The 22,600-nt window shown below is 41.2% G+C and overlaps 1 protein-coding gene across 5 annotated transcripts; it reads right to left on the bottom strand.

Moving 5' to 3' along the window:
• Positions 1-1,343: 1,343 nt before the first annotated feature.
• Positions 1,344-21,132, bottom strand: CASP8 (caspase 8). 5 transcript variants are annotated; one of them, XM_065880228.1, is made up of 9 exons: positions 20,828-21,132; positions 17,275-17,380; positions 16,265-16,403; positions 16,110-16,154; positions 9,600-9,629; positions 7,813-7,836; positions 5,219-5,407; positions 2,621-3,122; positions 1,344-1,479 (listed from the first exon to the last, which is right to left on the bottom strand). In XM_065880228.1, the coding sequence occupies exons 1-9, from the start codon at positions 21,130-21,132 to the stop codon at positions 1,344-1,346; spliced, it is 1,476 nt and encodes a 491-aa protein (XP_065736300.1). The 5 variants fall into 5 exon arrangements, with proteins under 5 accessions (XP_065736300.1, XP_065736302.1, XP_065736303.1 ...); XM_065880230.1 differs by lacking the exons at positions 7,813-7,836; positions 9,600-9,629 and adding an exon at positions 6,971-7,059 and having other exon boundaries at positions 5,219-5,360; XM_065880231.1 differs by lacking the exons at positions 7,813-7,836; positions 9,600-9,629 and adding an exon at positions 6,971-7,059 and having other exon boundaries at positions 5,219-5,360; positions 16,131-16,154.
• Between the last annotated feature and the right edge of the window lie 1,468 nt (positions 21,133-22,600).

Here is a 22,600-nt window from a genome sequence, read left to right as displayed (position 1 = left end):
CTAAGATGCTATGAGCAGTTTTGGAAGACCAGAATTTAGCTGCTCATAGTGTAGCTCAGTCCAGACTTATCTTGTGAGCCCGGGGGTTGCCTCCCTATCCACCCCTAGCACCACGATGCTGAAGAAGACCTTTGTGTAAGACCTACAGCCATCCTTCCCCCTGTTTAGTACTGGGGCTCTGCTGGCAGGTTCCCCTGTCCCCCAAATACACTTAAGCCTAGCTCTGCCCCAGGGCTAAGTATACATTTTATTGAATAAATTTTATTGAATAAAGAATAATAAATTTTATTGCTGGAAAAGTCACATGAGCCAAGAGCTGTATTTTAAGATAAAGGTATCAAAAAAACATGGTGATTGCTTCAGCAGAGGGAATGGACAAAATAATAAGCAACAGATCCAAAATAAACTTCTGGTTTCCCTACTCTATTTAACTGAGGTTTCTGTTTATTAATTTTTTTTAAATGAAAGCTTCTTTCTTTCTTTCTTCTTTCTTTCTTTATTTTTGGCTGTGTTGGGTCTTCGTTTCTGTGCAAGGGCTTTCTCTAGTTGCAGCAAGCAGGGGCCATTCTTCATTGCAGTGCGTGGGCCTCTCATGGTTGCGGTCTCTCTTGTTGTGGAGCACAAGCTCCAGACGCGCAGGCTCAGTAGTTGTGGCTCACGGGCCTACTTGCTCCGCAGCATTTAGGATCTTCCCAGACCAGGGTTCGAACCCGTGTCCCTTGCATTGGCAGGCAGATTCTCAACCACTGCGCCACCAGGGAAGCCCAATATCCAATTAACATCATTCCTCTTAAAAGTGAGCTGAATACTGTACTTATGAGTAATAAAAACAAGGAAAATCATGCTTAGGTTTTTGAAATCTAAGTCTAAACGGTGGTGTCTTTCACCACTGAAAAGCAAAGTCAGCTCATGGCGCAGGAGAGGAAGCTCACATGTTTCTGGGATAGTTTTTCACACTCACCACCAGCAATCAGGCTGGATGTGGGAGCATTATACCCTCAACCTCAACACATGAGGGTTTTTTTTGGCCAGATCAGTTCACAAATATCCCCCTCAGTGATCTTTGACATTTCTTTTAAACTTACTATAATTTTTGTATCTACTATAAGTTCATTTTTAAACCTTCTCATCAAATTAAAAACACAATTAAAATCATGCCTACAGCTATGACTGTCTAGCTATTGCAAAGCCAGAGATTTAGATTGAATTTGCCTGAAAATTATATTGTCCTGATTCTCATTCTCTTGACTTCCAGCTATCAAGAAAAAAAAAAAAAAAAAAGAAAGAAAGAATAAAATAGCAGCATTTTAACTATTGTTTAGTTATGCAACTAAACAATAGCATCAATTAAGGGGAAAGAAGAGTTTTTTCCTCAGTGTGAAAGTAGGTTGTGGCATCTGTTTGCCCATATTTTTCTTGTCATCCTTATTGCTTACTTCAAAGTTCACCTTGGTGAGGATGGTGAGAATATCTTCACCCCTGAAAAACATAACATAACCTTGTGACCATCTATGGGGGGAAAAATCAACTGGTAAACCCTATCATCTGCTGTGATTAGTGATAGTTATTTCCCTCAAAACAACAGGCATTTGAAATAACAAGATGTTAAACCAAGACCTACCACAGCTTTCTTGGTAAAGAAGTTGTCTCAGAGCTTAATATCTTATGACCAACACAAACTTCACTGTCAACATCAGATTTGGTTTCTTTGCCTCCTGACCTATTTGCACCTCACTCTGCTCCATGTATGTGTCACTTACCCCCAATCGCCTCAACGCCCCCCCGCAACATCCCCTGCCTCAAACTGGCATTGCTTCTGTGGATTTATCTGTGGCCGCATCAAACTTTAGGCAAGTGGAAATTGAAAGTCTCCTGCAGCCACCCCACTGCTTTCTCACCAGCTTCTCTTATCAGTTTAGTTGGGCAACCTGTTTATTCACTTCTGTGGCTAACCCCTTGGAACCTCGCAGGATTCGTGGTCTAAGTTACAAAATAAAAATGTAGTGTGGGTGTTATGGTTCAGTCCTTTATCTGCCATGGGAAATTCTTGCTCTTCATACACTTAAAACATAATGAGACACAGAACTAGAAGCAACCTACAGAGGATTCCTTGCTATTTATCTGCTGGTTGTGTGTGCATTTGGTGAACTGTGCCGTACAAAACCATCATTTAAATAAAGGAAACATAAGATAATAAATGAGGGAAAGTTATTTTCCCACATTTTGTGGGCTTCAAAGCAAATTTGTGGGAATAGAAAAAGTTTCTGATCTTTAGCACCTATCTCCCACAAGAGGGTCCGAGGTTGGTCAGCTATTATAGAACTTTTGACAGGGTTGGAGGATGTTAAACATGGAAATTCCAAACTAGTTGAGTGGGTTCAGTCATATTTCTGCCTAAAGACAGAGATAAACTATATGACTTTGCCATCTTTCCCACTCTACGATATGCTGATTGTCCTTTGAGGTGCTAAATAAAAGAAACTCCTCAGTAAGTATTTCAGTTTTTTCCATCAGTAAACTTGCCCTCTTTCCCACTCTGCAACTGACCTGAGAATTACAGTTATATGATCCACAGCTAGACATTTAAAGATGAATGAAGTGTTGAATAAGCAAAAATTACCTAGGACATCTTTCTCTCAGGCTCTGGCAAAGTGACTGGATATACCAGGTCCCCTCCATGGTGCTTCGGTAGGAAACACAGTTGTTCACGGTGGCCATTCCCAGCAGAAAGTCAGCCTCATCTGGGATATATCTCTTCTGAAGCGATGAATCCATTTCTAAATAGGTTTCCTTCTGTTCTGAGTCAGTTTCAACAGCTATACCTCTCTGGTAGTTATCCCCTTGACAAGCCTGAATAAAAAAGATTTTGGGTTTGCCAAGAAGGGAAGGGCACTTTGAACCAGTGAAGTAAGAGGTCAGCTCATAGATGGGGGCTTCCTGCCCATCGGAGCCATAGATGATGCCTTTGTCTCCATGGGAGAGGATGCAGCAGATGAAGCAGTCCTTGTTATTGTGGTCCATGCTTTGGTAGGATTTCAGAACCTCACAGATTTTCTTCGCAGTGTAGTCTTTGTAATGCACTATCTCAAAATGAAGCTCATTAAAGGTCTTTCTCAAAGCCTCTGAAAAGTGAAACAAGAAAAGTCATATTACACCGCAAGAATTCCCAGACCACAACCCAGGACTAGAGAGAACATTGATCAGATAAGAATCTGAACCAGAACTTAAAAACAAGACCTTCTATATTAGTGGCTGGATTCCATAGACTTCTAATGTTTACTGCCACTAGCTGAAAATATTTCCCAGCCCTGAGGCAAAAGAGAAAGGGGAGACTGCTATTGTTGGCCTGTTGTCTTTTCTCAACTAGTCTACAAGCTATTATTTAGGCTTACTACCTAACCAATCTAAAAAGTAACTAATACTTACATAATCAGAAAAAAAGCAAAAACAAATTTTTAATAAAAGATCCATACTTATTTTATCCTGAACCCTCTCAAAATTGTTCATCAAAATACGAGATATGAATGTTTTAAAAGTTAAGTAGAACTAAAAGACTTATTACAAAAAAGCTACCCCCCTCTACTCCTTCCTTTTACCCAGTCATGTTCTGTCCAGCCATTTCTATGAAGGAAGCCACTTTCAACTTTTAGCTATTATTTTTTTTTTTTTGGTATTAGCCTCCATTTTGTAATGAATTTGGGCTCATTTCTATTTATTCGTTTATAAATTTTAGACTTTTGTATTGAGTTCCTATTGTGGGTGATGAGTGCTTGGTGCTCTTATACATTTAAAACGTTTAGTTGAAGCAATAGAAAGATATGTATTACTAATACTATGTAAACATAATATTCTTTAATTATGCTTCCTTTCTTATTAAGCTTTTTGTCTTTCCTGGAATTAGCAATAGCATTATTGTTTCACTGCTTTGTTTTCTACATGCTTAACATTAGTTTTCCCCAAATGCTCTAATTGATCTAGTCAAGGTCTTTCAACATTTTTCAGGCTGCCTGTCTGATTATTTTAGATAAAAATAGCGTATATTTAGGGTGTACAACATGATGATATGAATAGTGAAACGATTACTACAGTTAAGCTAATAATTTATCTCCTCACTCAGTTCCCTTTTGTTTGCGTGTGTGTGTGTGTGTGTGTGTGTGTGTGTGTGTGTGTGAGAACACCTGGAATATAGTCTCTTTGCATACTTCTCATGTTCAATACAGCATTATCAACTATTGCCATCATGCTGCACAGTAGATTGCTAAACTTATTCATCCTACATACTGCTACTTTATACCCTTGATCAGAAATACAATCAAGGCCATTTTAATAAAAAATGTTTTCGTGGTAAATATTAAGTAAATGAAAATCGAAAGCCTGAAACCTTTTCTTCAATACCAAGATATACGATGATGAGTGATGTAGTCAGTGAACTTAAGTTCTGTGGCTTTTTAAAACCTTAGAATAGATTTGCTTGAATAAACAAATGTTAACGGAAACCATTCACAGAGTCCTGATGATTAAAATCAACCTATCTTATTTTCTAAACTACTTTATTTAAAAAATAAGTAATTACCTGATGTTATGACTCATAAACACCATTTTCAAAAATTCTTTGATCAAGTAAAAATTCTTAATATCACAATGGTTGGGTTGAATTCTTTCTTTTATTGCTTTTAGTTGTAGCCATTTCTATGTTCACATGATGCAAATTATTTTTCATTTAACTTGTAAGCTCTCAATCTTAGCCGAAAAAGGCTGAGCCAAAGACTTTCTGTTTAGTTTAACATTTGAAAATGCTATTTCTGTTAAGGACTCGATTTCTGCTGTACTCATAGCCCAACTTTTATAAACACAACTTCCGTAAATGGTCTTGATACCAAAGCAATGTTTTCCACCCAACACCTAATACACTTCTATAGAGGCTCTATTCATCTAGTGGAATTAAAAACAAAGTTTATTGTTGCTTTTTATAAGCCTTTTAGTAAGATTTGATATTTTATCTTTATATATACATTGCTTTGATTTTTTAAATTAATTTTTAAAAAACAGAAGCAGAAAACTAACAAGTATGTAAGAATGTTGTTCACCTCCGCAGGGAAATACGGTTATATCCATCTTTTTGAAACACGTGGCCCTGTTGATACAGCTTTTGTTCTCCCCTTTTGACAAAAACATAGATATCAGAAATATTTCATTTCTCTTTTGGGTTCTACTGTACCTGCATCCAAGTCTGTTCCATTCCTATCCTTAATGCTGTGAAGCTTGGGCACATCCTTCCTTGCTATGCTAAAATCATAATTGTTAAAGATCAAACAGTATCCCCGAGGTTTGCTTTTCATTCGGTAAACTGTGTTCGATGTCTGGAAAACAAAAATCCAACCCAGGAGCTGACCCTGTGGATCAAACACTTGAGACGTGAACAAACAACTCCCTAGTAAGAGGTTAGGCATCACCTAAGCCAAACTGGGATGCAAGTGCACTTTCCATAGCCCCACCCCAACTTGGCACTGCTCCCCTAAGGAGCTAGTTTCCACTCATCCCCCGACAAGGATCGCAGACTTCTTCCCCACAGTTAGTGTGGAAAGTCAGTGTCCCAATTCTTGGGCGTCCTGAGCATTTGCACTTATATTAATAGTGTTGTCACCACATTGTATTGGTATTATTTATTCTCATTTCTGCTCAAGGCAGTGAACACCTGTGCCAGGGACTAGGATTATTATTAATTTGTGAGAGCTCAGTCAGGAGTTCCTGGATGAATGACTGTCTTGGTGCTGTCTTTGGGCTGCCCCTTTGAGACCTTGTGATTCCCTCAGCTCTCTGCTCAACTCATCCATGCTTCTGGGCTAACAGGTGAGGGCCTGCCCATCACACAGCATAGCATGGTCCCAGAATTTTTCAAGCTGATGGCTTAATCTGGATCTCAGGACCACAGTGACTCGAGGAGACAGATGTGCTGGGCAGGCAGGTCTTGGCTGTGCTACAGGTTACAGTATCCAGACTCTACTACTTGACAGTATCAATCAGAGGTGACCCTGTGACCTCCTGACTTCCCTGGGGTTGTTTCAGTGCTGAGATATTTAGCATTTATTGGGAAATCCATGCAGTTCCTCAAGGTGGAGAAAAGGGGCCCAGACTAGGGGGCCAAATTCCTGGCTCTACTACTTAATAACCTTAAGACTTTGGACAAGTTAATGAATCTCTCTTGCACTCAGTGTCATTAGCTGACGGGTGGGGATAAAAGCATGCAGAGTGCTTTTACTGTTTACAAAGTGCCACATGACTTCAGTTAATCCTTGATGTTCAGACTGAGAGAGGTCTGGTAATTTGCTCAGGAGTCCACTAACAAAGGGTCTCTCCTAAGCTTAATTTCAAGTCTCGCACTAGACATTTGGCATACGGGGTTTCCTCTGTTTCCCACCACAAGGAAGAGTGAATGGGCTGCTGAGTCACAATGTGGTAAATTGCTGAAAGTTACAGAAACAGAAGTGATATCTAGAAAGGCAATTCTTGGGCCAGCTCATTGGGATGAGATCATAGAGACAACTAGATCGTTAGCATGTGCTGCTTACCCCTAATCACAAAGGAGAAACTGTTTTGAAATGCCAAGCTAAAAGAAGACTTTGCTTTTTCTAATCCTGCTGACTCTTCTCCCAAAGCCCTCTACCATTTAGGCTGATGCAGCTGCTGAAAGGATCAGGTTGGAGGCTCCCCACCCCTCTACCCTCCAACTATTCCAACATCTTTGCTTTTAAAATAGAAATTTAACACATGGGAAACCTTTTCAAAATTCAAAGTTTAAAAGTCACATTTTAAACTTGTGCTTTTGCGAATTTTTTTCTACAGTTCTCAACATTTTCAATAAGTTTCTGTCCCTTATTAGTTTATCTGGAAGCTAAAAAAAAAAAACTCAGGAACACAATAACTAGAATCAGCAGCACAAAGGAGAAAAGGAATGGGAATTTCCCCGTACCTGTGACTCACTGTCCTTTTCTCCTGGAGAGTCCGACATGGCCAGCATTTCAAGGGAGCCCCTTGGGACAAGGGACAATTGGGACACATCTGGAATGACACAGGCAGGGAAGGTGCTTTGGTGAGGAAAGATGTAGCACCCAGGACAACATAAAGTCGCTTTTAAAATGAAAATTCACAGGACTTCCCTGGTGGCTAAGTGGTTAAGGATTCTCCTGCCAATGCAAGGGACATGGGTTCGAGCCTTGGTCTGAGAAGATCCCACATGCCGTGGAGCAACTAAGCCTGTGTGCCACAACTACTGAAGCCCGCATGCCTAGAGCCCATGCTCTGCAACAAGAGAAGCCACCACAATGAGAAGCCCACACACCACAACGAAGAGTAGTCCCCACTTGCTGCAACTAGAGAAAGCCCATGCACAGCAAAGAAGACCCAATGCAGCCAAAAATTTTTTTTAATTTAAAAATAAATAAAATAATTTAAAAAAAAATAAAGTCAGGATTTGTTAAAAAAATAAAATAAAGAAAAAAAAAGAAAATTCACAGACCACCTTGAACATAATATCCTTGCAGTTCACAGAATAAGGGAAAATCTTATCACTAACTAACTCTGCCCCTATTTCAAACATGCTGGCCTGGGGCTGCAGGGTCTTTGTCTTTTGACAATGCCTTTTATATCTTCCAATGTGCAGAGAAGGTGAAAAGTAGCCAGTGCTATTAGGAGAACAGGTCCATTAACATGCAAATGTCATCTGCATACAGAGTGAAGTAAGTCAGAAAGAGAAAAATAAATATTGTATATTAACGTATATATGTGGAATCTACAAAAATGGTACAGATGAACCAGTTTGCAAGGCAGAAATAGAGACTTAGACGTAGAGAGCAAACGTATGGACACCAAGCAGGGAAAGTGGGGGTGGGATGAATTGGGAGATTGGGATTGACATATATACACTAATATGTAGAAAATAGAAAACTAATGAGAACCTGCTATATAGCACAGGGAACTCCACTTCATTGTACAGTAGAAGCTAACACAACATTGTAAAACAACTATACTCCAATAAATAAATAAATAAATAAAACAAAATGAAAAAAATAGATGCAGAAGTGGTCACAATTGTGACTGCTGTAGCCCTCCCTCTCCCCAGCCTGAGTGAGCAAGTGAGCCCTAATCAGCCGCTGCTTTAGCCCCCTCTTGCCTGGGTGGGGAACAGATGCCTGAGGGTGGCCCACATGCACAGACGGGACCAAAACCAAAGTTGAACTCCAGGGGCAGTGGGACCAAAGAAGAGAAAGGGAAATCTCTCTGTGCAGCCCCAGGAGCAGAGGATTAAATCCCTGCAATCAGCTTGGTAAACCCTGCATCTGTGGAATATCTGAATAGACAATGAATGTTCCTGCAATTGAGGCTGTGGACTTTGGGGGCAACTGTGGACTTTGCAGGCAAGTACACGCCAGATTTGGGCCAGGTCAGAGTCTGAGCTGGCCCTACAGAGCCCACAGCAGGTCCAGAGACCCACCTAGAAGTACTGGAGGACTTCCCAGGCAGGCAGGGATTGGCTGCGCTTCACTGTGGGAGCAAGGACACTGACAGGTGAGGCCACAGGAAAATATTAATATTACTATTATATTTTTCACTTTGTTCTATTGTTTTTTATTATTCTTTTAATTTTTATTTTTTCTTTTCTTTTTATGCTTTTATTTGTAATATATTTTTTGCTCTATTTTTTTTCCTCTTTCTACTTTACTTTGTCATTATATTGTGCTTTTTCCTTGTTTTTTCCTTTGTTTTGCTTTGTTTTTATCTTCTTTTTTTCTTTTTTCTTTTTGTTGTACGCAAGCATGTGGGATCTTCCTGGACTGGGGCACGAACCCATGTCCCCTGCATCAGCAGGCGGACTCTCAATCACTGTGCCACCAGGGAAGCCCTTTATCTTCTTTTTAACTATATTTTATATTTTTCAATTTTTACTTTACTTTTTTGTTGTTTTGTATTTTTTCCTTTTGTTTTCACCTTTCTTATGTTTTTATGTTTTTTTATCTCTTTTGTGTGTTTTATGCTTTCTTTGCCTTTTTTTAGATTGCTTTCTGCTTTTGATTGGTTTTTTATTTTGCTTTTACCATTCAACTTGGGGTTTTGTTTGTCTGTTCTTTTTGTTTTCTTTTCTTTTCTTCCACACCATGTGGCTTGCAGCGTCTTGATGCTCCAGCCAGGTGTTGGGCCTGAGCCTCTGAGGTGGGAGAGCTGAGTCCAGGATGTTGGACCACCAGAGAACTCCTGGCCCCAGGGAATATTAATCAGCGAGAGTTCTCCCAGAGGTCTCCATCTCAACAGTAAGGCCCAGCTCCACCCAAGGGCCAGCAAGCTCCAGTGCTGGATGCCTCACAACAAACAACTAGCAAGACAGGAATGCAACCCCACCCATTAGTCTAAACCCCAGCCTTTAGTCAGACAGGCTGACTAAAGTCATACTACGCTCACAGACACCCCAAAACACACCACTGGAGGCAGCCCTGCCCACCAGAGGAACAAGATCCAGCTCCACCCACCAGAATGCAGGCACCAGTCCCCCCACCAGGAAGCCTACACAAGGCACTGGACCAACCCCACCCACTGGGGGCAGACACCAGAAGTAAGAGGAACTATGACCCTGCAGCCTGCAGAAAGGAGACCCCAAACACAGTAAGTTAAACAAAATGAGAACACAGAGAAATATGCTGCAGATGAAGGAGCAATGCAAAAACCCACAAGACCAAACAAATGAAGAGGAAATAGGCAGTCTACCTGAAAAAGAATTCAGAGTAATGATAGTAAAGATGATCCAAAATCTTGGCAATAGAATGGAGAGAATACAAGAAATGTTTAACAAGGACCTAGAAGAACTAAAGAGCAAACAAACAGCGATGAACAACACAATAACTGAAATTAAAAATACTCTAGAAGGAATCAATAGAATAACTGAGGCAGAAGAATGGAGAAGTGAAGATAGAATGGTGGAAATAACTGCTGCAGAGCAGAATAAACAAAAAAGAATGAAAAGAACTGAGGACAGTCTCAGAGACCACTGGGACAACATTAAACGCACCAACATTCGAATTATAGGGGTCCCAGAAGAGAAAGAAGAAGAGAAAGAGAAAGGGCCTGAGAAAACATTTGAAGAGATTATAGTTGAAAACTTCCCTAATATGGGAAAGGAAATAGTCAATCAAGTCCAGAAAGCACAGAGAGTCCCATACAAGATAAACCCAAAGAGAAACACACCAAGACACATATTAATCAAACTATCAAAAATTAAATACAAAGAAAAAATATTAGCGACTTCCCTTGTGGTCCAGTGGTAAAGAATCTGCCTTACAATGCAGGGGACGTGGGTTCAATCCTTGGTCATGGAACTAAGATCCCACATGCCGCAAGGCAACTAAGCCCATGTGCCACAACTACTGAGCTCACATGCCTCAACTAGAGACCGTGTGCCACAAATTACAGAGCCCATGTGCTCTGGAACCTGCATGACACAACTACAGAGCCCATGCACCCTGGAGCCTGTGCACTACAGCTAGAGAGAGAAAACGCACACACCACAACTACACAGAAGCCCGCACACCACAACGAGAGTCTGCACACTGCAATGAAAGATTCTGCATGCCTCAATGAAGATCCTGTGTGCCAAAACTAAGAGCCAACACAGCCAAAAATATAAATAAATAAATAAATAATAAATCTTTTTATAAAAAGAAAAAATATTAAAAGCAGCAAGGGAAGAGCAACAAATAACATACAAAGGAATCCCTGTAAGGTTATGAGCTGATTTTTCAGCAGAAACTCCACAGGCAACAGGGGAGGGCCCAATATATTTAAAGTGATGAAAGCGAAAAAGCTACAGCCAAGATTACTCTACCCAGCAAGGATCTCATTCAGAATTGATGGAAAAATCAAAAGATTTACAGACAAGCAAAATGTAAGAGAATTTAGTACAACAAAACCAGCTCTACAACAAATACCAAAGGAACTTCTCTATGCAGGAAACACGAGAAGAAAAAGACCTACAAAAACAAAACAATTAAGAAAATGGTAATAGGGACATACATATTCATAATTACCTTAACTGTGAATGGATTAAATGTTCCAACCAAAAGACACAGGCTCACTGAATGGATACAAAAACAAGACCTGTATATATGCTGTCTACAAGAGACCCACTTCAGACTTAGGGACACATACAGACTGAAAGTGAAGTGATAGAAAAAGATATTCCATGCAAATGGAAATCAAAAGAAAGCTGGGGTAGCAATACTCATAACAGATAAAATAGACTTTAAAATAAAGAATGTTACAAGACACAAAGAAGGAAACTACATAGTGATCAAGGGATCAATCCAGGAAGAAGATATAACAATTATAAATATATATGCACCCAAGATAGGAGCACCTCAATACATAAGGCAAATGCTAACAGCTATAAAAAGGGGAAATCAACAGTAACACAATAAAGGTGGGGGACTTTAACACCTCACTTAACAGATCATCCAGACAGAAAATAAATAAGGAAACACAAGCTTTAAATGACAAAATAGACCAGATAGATTTAATTGATATTTACAGGACATTCCATCTGAAAACAGCAGATTACACTTTCTTCTCAAGTGCACATGGAACATTCTCCAGTATAGATCATATCTTGGGTCACAAATCAAGCCTTGGTAAATTTAAGAAAATTGAAATCATATCAAGCATCTTTTCCAATCACAATGCTATGAAATTAGAAATCAATTAGAGGAAAAAACCTGTAAAAAACACAAACACATGGAGGCTAAACAATATGCTACTAAATAACCAAGAGGTCACTGAAGAAATCAAAGAGGAAATTAAAAAATACCTAGAGATAAATGACAAAAAACACAACGGCCCAAAACCTATGGGATGCAGCAAAAGCAGTTCTAAGAGGGAACTTTATAGCAATACAATCCTACCTCAAGAAACAAGAAAAATCTCAAATAAACAATCTAACCTTACACCTAAAGGAACTAGAGAAAGAAGAAGAAGAACAACAAAAAAACCCCAAAGTTAGTAGAAGGAAAGAAATTATAAAGATCAGAGCAGAAACAAATGAAATAGAAACAAAGAAAGCAATAGCAAAGATCAATAAAACTAAAATCTTGTTCTTTGAGAAGATATACAAAATTGATAAACCTTTAGCCAGTCTCATCAAGAAAACAAGGGAGAGAACTCAAATCAATAAAATTACAAATGAAAAAGAAGTCACAACAGACACTGCAGAAATAAAAAGTAGCCTAGGGGACTACTACAAGCAACTCTATGCCAATAAAGTGGACAACCTGGAAGAAATGGACAAATTCTTAGAAAGGTATAACCTTCCAAGACTGAACCAGGTAGAAATAGAAAATATAAACAGACCAATCACAAGTAATGGAATTGAAACTGTGATTAAAAATCTTCCAACAAACAAAAGTCCAGGACCAGATGGCTTCACAGGTGAATTCTATCAAACATTTAGAGAAGAGCTAACACCCATCCTTCTCAAACTCTTCCAAAAAACTGCAGAGGAAGGAACATTCCAAAACTTATTCTACAAGGCCACCATCACCCTGATGCCAAAACCAGACAAAGATATCACAAAAAAAGAAAATTACAGACCAACATCACTGATGAATGTAGATGCAAAAATCCTCAACAAAATACTAGCAAACAGAATCCAACAACACATTTAAAGAATCATACACCATGATCAAGTGGGACTGATCCCAGGGATGCAAGGATTCTTCAATATACACAAATCAATCAATGTGTACACCATATTAACAAACTGAAGAAGAAACACCATATGATCATCTCAATAGATGCATAAAAAGCTTTTGAGAAAATTCAACACCCATTTATGATTAAAAGAACTCTCCAGAAAGTGGGCACAGGGGGAACCTACCTCAGCATAATGAAGGCCATATATGACAAACCCACAGCAAACATCATTCTCAATGGTGAAAAACTGAAAGCATTTCCTCTAAGATAAGGAACAAGACAAGGATGTCCAGTCTCACCACTATTTTTTTAGTTTGTTTGTTTTTGTTTTGGGGTTTTTTTTGTGGTACATGGGCCTCTCACTGTTGTGGCCTCTCCCGTTGTGGAGCACAGGCTCCGGACGCGCAGGCTCAGCAGCCATGGCTCACGGGCGCAGCCGCTCCGTGACATGTGGGATCTTCCCGTACCAGGGCACGAACCCGTGTCCCCTGCATTGGCAGGCGGACTCTCAACCACTGCGCCACCAGGGAAGCCCTCACCACTATTATTGAACATAGTTTTGGAAGTCCTAGCCATGGCAATCAGAGAAGAAAAGGAAATAAAAGGAATAAAAATTGGAAAAGAAGAAGTAAAACTGTCACTGTTTGCAGATGACATGATACCATACATAGAGAATCCTAAAGATGCCACCAGAAAACTACTAGAGCTAAACAATGAATCTGGTAAAGTTGCAGGATACAAAATTAATGCACAGAAATCTCTTGCATTCTATACACTAACAATGAAAGATCAGAAAGAGAAATTAAGGAAACAATCCCATTCACCATTGCAACAAAAAGAATAAAATACCTAGGAATAAACCTACCTAAGGGGGTAAAAAACCTGTACTCAGAAAACTACAGGATACTGATGAAAGAAATCAAAGATGACACAAACAGATGGAGAGATATACCATGTTCTTTGATTGGGAAATCAATATTGCAAAAATGACTATACTACCCAAAGCAATCTACAGATTCAATGCAATCCCTATCAAATTGCCAATGGCATTTTTCACAGAACTAGAACAAAAAATCTTAAAATTTGTATGGAGACACAAAAGACCCTGAATAGCCAAAGCAATCTTGAGAAAAAAAAAAAAAATGGGGCTTCCCTGCTGGTGCAGTGGTTGAGAATCTGCCTGCTAATATGGGGGACACGGGTCGAGCCCTGGTCTGGGAGGATCCCACATGCTGCGGAGCAACTGGGTCCGTGAGCCACAACTACTGAGCCTGCACATCTGGAGCCTGTGCTCCGCAACAAGAGAGGCCACGATAGTGAGAGCCCCGCGCACCGCAATGAAGAGTGGCCTCCGCTTGCCACAACTAGAGAAAGCCCTCGCACAGAAACAAAGACCCAACACAGCAAAAATTAATTAATTAATTAATAAACTCCTACACCCAACATCGTCTTAAAAAAAAAAAATGGAGCTGGAAGAATCAGTCTCCCTGACTTCAGACTATACTACAAAGCTACAGTAATCAAGACAGCATGGTAGTGGCACAAAAACAAACATAGATCAATGGAACAGGATAAAAAGCCCAGAGATAAACCCACACACCTTTGGTCAACTACTCTATGACGGAGGAGGCAAGGATATACAATGGAGAAAAGACAGTCTCTTCAATAAGTGATGCTGGCAAAACTGGACAGCTACTTGTAAAAGAATGAAATTAGAACACTCCCTAACATGATACACAAAAATAAACTCAAAATGGATTAAACACCTAAATGTAAGGCCAGACACTGTCAAACTCTTAGAGGAAAACATAGGCAGAACACTCTATGACATAAATTACAGCAAGATCCTTTTTGACCCACCTCTTAGAGAAATGGAAATAAAAACAAAAATAAACAAATGGGACCTAATGAAATTGAAAAGCTCTTGCACAACAAAGGAAAACATAAACAAGACAAAAAGACAGCCCTCAGAAAGGGAGAAAATATTTGGAAATGAAGCAACTGACAAAGGATTAATCTCCAAAATATACAAGCAAGCAGTTCCTGCAGCTCAATATCAAAAAAACAAACAACCCAATCGAAAATGGACAGAAGGCCTAAATAAACATTTCTCCAAAGAAGATATACAGATTGCCAACAAACAAATGAAAGGATGCTCAACATCACTAATCACTAGAGAAACGCAAATCAAAACTACAATGAGGGATCACCTCACACCTGTCAGAGTGGCCATCATCAAAAAATCTACAAGCAATAAATGCTGGAGAGGGTATGGAGAAAAGAGAACCCTCTCGCACTGTTGGTGGGAATGTAAGTTGATACAGTCACTATGGAGAACAGTATGGAGGTTCCTTAAAAAACTAAAAATAGAATTAGCATATGACCCAGAAATCCCACTACCGGGCATATACCCAGTGAAAGCCTTAATTCAAAAAGACACATGCGGACTTCCCTGGTGGCACAGTGGTTTAGAATCCACCTGACAATGCAGGGGACACAGGTTCGAGCCCTGGTCCTGGATGATCCCACATGTGGCAGAGCAACTAAACCTGTGTGCCACAACTACTGAGCCTGCACTCTAGAGCCCACAAGCCTCAACTACTGAAGCCCGCGCACCTAGAGCCCGTGCTTTGCAACAAGAGAAGTCACCACACTAAGAAGCCCACATGCAGCAACGAAGAGTAGCCCTTACTTGCCACAGCTAGAGAAAGCCTATGTGCAGCAACAAAGACCCAACACAGCCAAAAATAAATCAATAAATTTTATTTAAAAAAAAGACACATGCACCTTGATATTCATTGCAGCACTATTTATGATAGCCAGGTCATGGAAGCAATGTCAATGCCCATCAACAGACAAATGGATAAAGAAGACGTGGTACATATATACAATGGAATATTACTCAGCCTACAAAAAGGAATGAAATTGGGTCATTTGCAGAGACGTGGATGGACCTAGAGACTGTCATACAGAGTGAAGTAAGTCAGAAAGAGAAAAACAAATATCATATATTTAACACACATATGTGGAATCTAGAAAAAATGATACAGATGAACTGGTTTGCAAGGCAGAAGTAGAGACACAGACATAGAGAACAAACGTATGGACACCAAGGGGGAAAACGGGGGGTGGAAAGAATTGGGAGATTGGGATTGACATATATACACTAATAGGTAGGAAATAGATAACTAATGAGGACCTGCTCTATAGCACAGGGAACTCTACTTCAATTCACTGAAACTAACACAACATTGTAAAACAACTCTACCTCAATTAAAAACAAAATGCAGATGTGGTAGAAGGTTGTGGAGAGGAGGCAATGAGGCTATCAGGAAGTAAATTAACTAAATAAACCTCGAAAACATATCTGCAAGTATTACCGTTTGAAAATTCATCTGGACCTCTTCCAAGGCTCATTCTTTGCTCTGAATTTAAAAAGAAACACACATATTTGATTAGAAACTGCTGTGACGTAGAGGAGTCTGTCCACTTAAGACTACATTTTGTTGATCCACAGCTCTCAGGTTATTTATACCTCTGCTTAGTTCTTCATAATCGTTGATTTTCTTCAGCAAGCTCTTGTTGATTTGCTCACAGATTTTTTTCAGGGTGTCCAAGTTTCTTTCCCCTAGGATGACCCTCTTCTCCATCTCTATGAAAATATCAAGCAAGGTCTAGAGGGAGGAGAAATCAAGTTGGAAGACTAGATGGAGACATATTGGCTTTTAGATTAACTTTTTTTTTTGCTTCCACTCTCTCCAAACTAAGCACCCACCCTAGCTTCCCAAGCCAACCCTCCTGAGAGGACATCCTGGTCTTATAAAGCCAATCAGTAGATTATTAGGGAGGCAATTCATGATTTCTGGCCCAGAAAGATAGAAATAAGAAGACACAGGAGAAGTCACATCAGATGTTACCTAGTCCCCAGGCCTAGGCCCTGTGCTGAAACTGCCTGTGGACATCTTTATGTGAAGACAGTGAAGCAGCCCGAGTGCATGGCTGAGATGTGACAGCCTGGTCCCTATGGCAACAGCCCTGGGGACTGCCTCACACCCTCCATTGCCTCTGCCACCTGATCATCTCCAGGCTGAGTGTCCCCATAACACACACACACAGACAAGCACACACACATACAACATTACATCACAACACACACACACACACACACACACACACACACACACACACACACACAGAGTTCCAGGTCCCAGGTTGTTTCAGAGACTGCAGAAGTGGGGAAACGATCTCAGGCCCACCACCGTCTCTCCTGGCTCTGCAAGGTCTCCACATTGCCTGTGCCTCCACACCAGCCTTCTCCCCTTGCTCCTCACTCTGCCTTGTTCCTGGTAATTAATGTGAGCAGCACTTCACAGTATACAGAGGCATAATATCTACAGCACTCATGCCTGACAGCATTCTTCTTCTCCCCAGTTAAAAAGTGAGAATTCATGTTGCTTTTACTGACAAGTGCTCTCTTTAGTCTCAGAAATCCCCACTGGCTGACTCCCCCTCAGGACTAAACCTCGGTCAGACACCAGGTCTTACCATGTCATCATCCAGCTTACATTTGGCGATCTCCTGGCTCAAAAAAAACTTGAAGTCCTTCAATTCCAGTTTGTTCACATCTTCTGAAATCTGAAAAAGCATGACCCTGAAGTGGGAAACAGAAACACTTTAGAAATATTTTTTTAAATGATTTCCCAACCGATTTCCCATCCGGGTCACAGTGGACTTGATTCCTATGGCCTCCCTTTAAAATAAAGCCAGATAATGACATCATTTATGAGTTGAGTCCTTGGAAAGAGGCTGGTGTAGTGACACTGAAGACAAATGGCTCAGGCCCAACTATCCCACTCTTAACAGAATTTAAAGTTCTCCAACTTTGACTTTCAGTTAATTCCAGTTAAATGAATTGTGTTTTTCCTTTGTCCTTCGCTATAAAATCAAGATCTTGTTGCAATAGAAAAAAAGCTTTGATTTTGGATATCATGCTTTTCAAAATGCAAATCAGATGGAATTCCTCAATTAAAACTAGTCAGTGTTCTCCCAGCCGCTACCTTCAGTAGGAAGGCCAAACACCTCCTTCTGGAGTACAGGCTTTTGTGAACTGAGCCCAGCCTGTCTCCTCATCTCTGGATGCTCCTTACTGCTGTCCCCCCATCTCCTCTCCAAACACACCCAGGTGCCCTGCCCCTCACCCTGTTATGCTGGGCCTCCTCCCACCCCTATCCCCTTGTCCGTCTGCAGACAACCACTCATCCACCAACAGTTCAAGCACTGCCTGACTGTCCTCAAGGCTTTATTCACCCCGCTGTACCTGCCTGTGCATCGCCAGAAGAGTAACACATATAACTTTCTGTTTATGAAGCTGTCCAAGTTCCCTGAGAATGGGATCAGTGCCCTTTTGGTTTCCATAAGCCTAGAGGGTCATGAGATACAGTGTTTAAGTGCAGGGGACCCAGACTCCTGGTGTTGGAAACTTGGATCCACCATCCATGAGCTGTGTGGCTTTAGACATGTTACACAATTTTTCCCCCTCATCTGTAGATTGTAGATAATACTCTATTTACCCCTCTGGGAGGTGTTGAGGATTACATGAATAAGTTTACCTGAAGCACTTAAACCAACCTTTGGCAACACACTAAGTGTTCAAACATGACAGGCATTATTATTTCCTAAATTATGCTAGGCTCTTGGGATATGCTTGTTGAATGAACAAAGGAAAGTTTTATAAGTCGGCAAACCTTTTACTATGATGGTGCAAAGGAAAATAACTTTAATACAAAAACATGTTAACTTCAAAAGTAAATTAGAAAATTAAAATTCTAAAAATAAAAACATGGTTGACCCTTGAGCAACACAGGTTTGAAGTGCGCGGGTCCACTTATGTACAGATTTTTTTCAATAAATACGTAATACAGGGCTTCCCTGGTGGTGCAGTGGTTGAGAGTCCACCTGCCGATGCAGGGGACACGGGTTCGTGCCCCAATCTGGGAAGATCCCACATGCTGCGGAGCGGCTGGGTCCGTGAGCCATGGCCGCTGAGCCTGTGCGTCTGGAGCCTGTGCTCCACAACGGGAGAGGCCACAACAGTGAGAGGCCTGCGTACCGCCAAAATAAATAAATACATAAATACATAATACAGTACTACACAGTCTGCGGTTGGTCGAACCCACAAATGTGGAACCTAAGATATGGAGGATCGACTGTAAGTTATAAGTGGATTTTTGTGCAGAGGGTCCACATCCCTAACCCCCATGTTGTTCAATGATCAACTGTAGTGTAGAAACAGAAGTTACTCAGTATTATCACCTGCTTCATCCTTCTTCTCATGGAATCTCTACCCTAGAAGTATTTCTCTAAAACTGTCTCAGTTTGACCAAGATTGGGTCCAATCAAAAGCTACCTCCCCTTTTAACTTTATCACAAGGTATTTTGCCCTTCGACGTTCCTCATTAATGAAAACTACTGGCTTTCTTGTATCATCGTTGTCCAGAAATAAATCTGGATAGTTTATAAGGTACTAATTTTATAGGTAGCAATGATAATTTGAAATTTTAAATATCTTATAAATGGAAAGTGGCCACACTAGCATTTTTTTTTCTTACTTGATATTCAACAATGATGAACAAGCAGGAGATTTTACTTGTGCTGACCCTTTTGTTCCCAAGCTAACATGTTGAAGATTTTAACAGACAGATCCTGCCCTTGTTACACACTCGTAACCCTCCAACAGAGAGGCCCACGTCATTGTCTGCACTGGAAGTTGCCTTGGTTTTGCTCACATGGCAGGAGTGCAACCTTCAAAAGACCAAGACAGGGGACACAAGATGAGGCCCTCTAGCTTTCCTAATTATGGGGTTGTTGTTTTTATGATTAATTGATGCCTTAATGAAAAAAAATTCATTACAAGGACTTCACAATTCTGTTGAACCAAAGTTACCCAGTATTGAATAGTATCCTTCCCCACTCTCCTTCCAAATTCACATCCACTTGGAACGTGTAAAAGTGATTTTACTTGGGAAAATGGTCTTTGTCGATGTAATCTTGCCAAGATAAGATCATACTAGATTAGGGTGGCCCTAATCCAATGGTTGGTGTCTTTAAAAGAAGAGGGAAATTAAGACACAGATTCACAGCGGAGAAGACAAGGTGAAGAAAGAGGCAGAGATTGAAGTGATACATCCGTAAGACAAGGAACACCAAGGACTGCCTGCAACTACCTGAAGCTAGGAGAGGATCATGAAACAGATTCTCCCTCAGAGCCTCTAAAAAGGAATCAATCCTGTTGACACCTCAATTTTAGCCTCTAGCCTCCAGAACTATAAGGAATTAACTTCTCTACTGTGTTAAGCCTTTGGCAGGACAGACAGCCCAAGCCACTGCTGTTCTGACAGCATCTGGGGTCACAGGGATTAAGCAGTCATTGGGCGTTACAGGATGGCTTATGAAGTAAAACTGTGGAAGCTGTTTAACCTTACAATGATCGGTTATTACAATGGGGGTTTCCAGATGGCCAGGCATAGATTAAAAATGATTATCTTATACCCTAAACAAAAAAGCACTCAATGCAGGGGTCTGGCCTGGCCAATCCAGCATGACTGGCAACACACAGCTCACTTAAGAACTTGGTAACACAAGTCTTAAGGTATGGAATAAAAGCCTAAAACCCTGCTGAGAATTTCATAGTCATCCAGAAGTAGGTGGGAGGGGGTCTCAGGTGGGAAGTAGCGATGCTTTATTCAATAATAGGCAAAGAAGTGCATGGTATGGGCATCAGCAAAGCAGAGGCATCAAGATAACGGATATGTAACAGAGAGAGAGTTAGAACGTTTAAAAAGTGTCTATTTGGATTTTGGCATACCTATAGGTAATGTTTCACCTTGGAAAGAAAATTTTATTTTATGGTTTTAGTATATTTTTCTCTGAATTCTACCTAAAGTCTCTAAATTTCTTAATCTGACTGTGGTGGGACATCTTCCCAAAGGCTCCAAAGTCACACCATACAGACAACCTACAAACAGCATCAGCCCTGCCCATAAAGATGTGCCCATTCAACCCACACATCCCAGTTCCACACCATGGAGGTTTTCCCCACCTATAGGCAGAGATCTGGGCCCTGCCCGGCATCTGAAGCTCCCTCTTCATCTCCTCCTCACTGGTGTCCAGGTAGGTGAGCAGCAGATCCAGTCTTTTCATTCGGAAAAGCAGCTCCTTCAAGAAGGACAGGTTGCTTTCCTCCAACATTCTCTTTTCTTGGAGCCTCTGGAATAGCACCAAGGCATCCTTGATGGGTTCCTGCTTCCTATGTGGAATGTAGTCCAGGCTCAGGAACTTGAGGGCAGCCAGGTCTTCACTGTCCAGCTGTTCCCCAATATTATACAGACATCTGTTGAAATTCATGCTGATCAAGCGTTAGGAGAATGTAGTTGTTACCTAGGTTAAAATACAATGTTATGTTCAGATGAGGAAGAAAACTACCACTTACTGATTTGTTCCTTCATCAAATGCTATTACATCTACTATATGCCAGACATTATGCTGTGGATACAGGCAAGAAAGCGAACAAACAGGTTCCCACTCTCAAGTAGCTTACTGTTTTGGAAGGTAGATTTACAAACTAGCCAGTGGTCAGAGAGTTGTGACCAGGGCACAGTAGAAATATAGAGGAAAGAGACTTAACTCAGCCTGGGAGAAGGGCTTCCTGGAGGGAATTCACCTTTGGGGAGGAGATGGTGAAGGACAATTTTTTTTTTTTTTTTTTTTTTTTTTTTGGGGGGGTACGTGGGCCTCTCACTGTTGTGGCCTCTCCCGTTGCGGAGCACAGGCTCTGGACGCGCAGGCTCAGTGGCCATGGCTCACGGGCCTAGCCGCTCCGCGGCATGTGGGATCTTCCCGGACCGGGGCATGAACCCATGTCCCCTGCATCGGCAGGCGGACTCTCAACCACTGCGCCACCAGGGAAGCCCAGGACAATTTTTGAAGGAAATAATTTATGCAAAAGTTGGAGGCAAGAACGTTCAAGTCAGTTCAGGCAGGCAAAGGGAGCTCAATAAAGTAACCACGAAGGGTCTGGAAGAGAGAGCGGTGAGACAAAGGGATGGAGCTGTGGCCGGGAGCTGTTATAAAGGGCCTCATACGATGGGTCAAGGGGGTCAGGCTCTCTCCTGGATATAATGGGAAACCAAGAAAGGATTGTAAACATGAGTGTGACGTCATCTAATTAGGGATTAACATTTAAAGTGTGGGGGACATATGTAGATGTATAACTGAATCACTTTGCTTCACACCAGAAACTACTCCAATATAAAATAAAAATTAAATAAAAAAAAAAAAATAAAGTGTGGAGGACAGATTGGAAGGGTTGGAGGTGGGAGAAGTCATGTGGTCTAATGGAAACAATGGTGGCAGGACACGATGCAGTGCTCTCCCCCAAGGGCCTCAGGACAGGTGGGTACCCAGAGCTGGACAAGAACCCAAGACTGGAAACGGAACCAAGAGAAACCCCAGACCTGGGGCTTCTTGTATGAAGGTTGTCTGGGGTTTCCTGAAACACTGCCCTCTCTCTTTTTTTTTTTTTTTTTTTTTGCGGTACGCGGGCCTCTCACTGTTGTGGCCTCTCCCATTGCGGAGCACAGGCTCCGGACGCGCAGGCTCAGCAGCCATGGCTCACGGGCCCAGGCGCTCCGCGGCATGTGGGATCCTCCCGGACCGGGGCACGAACCCGTGTCCCCTGCACCGGCAGGCGGACTCTCAACCACTGCGCCACCAGGGCAAGGCTCCTAAATTTTTAAGCTCACTGCATTCACTGACATTCTCGGATGAAACCACAAATCCTGACTATCACTTGAGGGGTGATGGCGTGAACCAG

Source organism: Phocoena phocoena, chromosome 7, assembly GCF_963924675.1.
Source record: "Phocoena phocoena chromosome 7, mPhoPho1.1, whole genome shotgun sequence".
NCBI lineage: Eukaryota > Metazoa > Chordata > Mammalia > Artiodactyla > Phocoenidae > Phocoena > Phocoena phocoena.
Note: the sequence above shows the minus strand (reverse complement) of the source record. Positions and strands in the feature narration are given on the sequence as shown.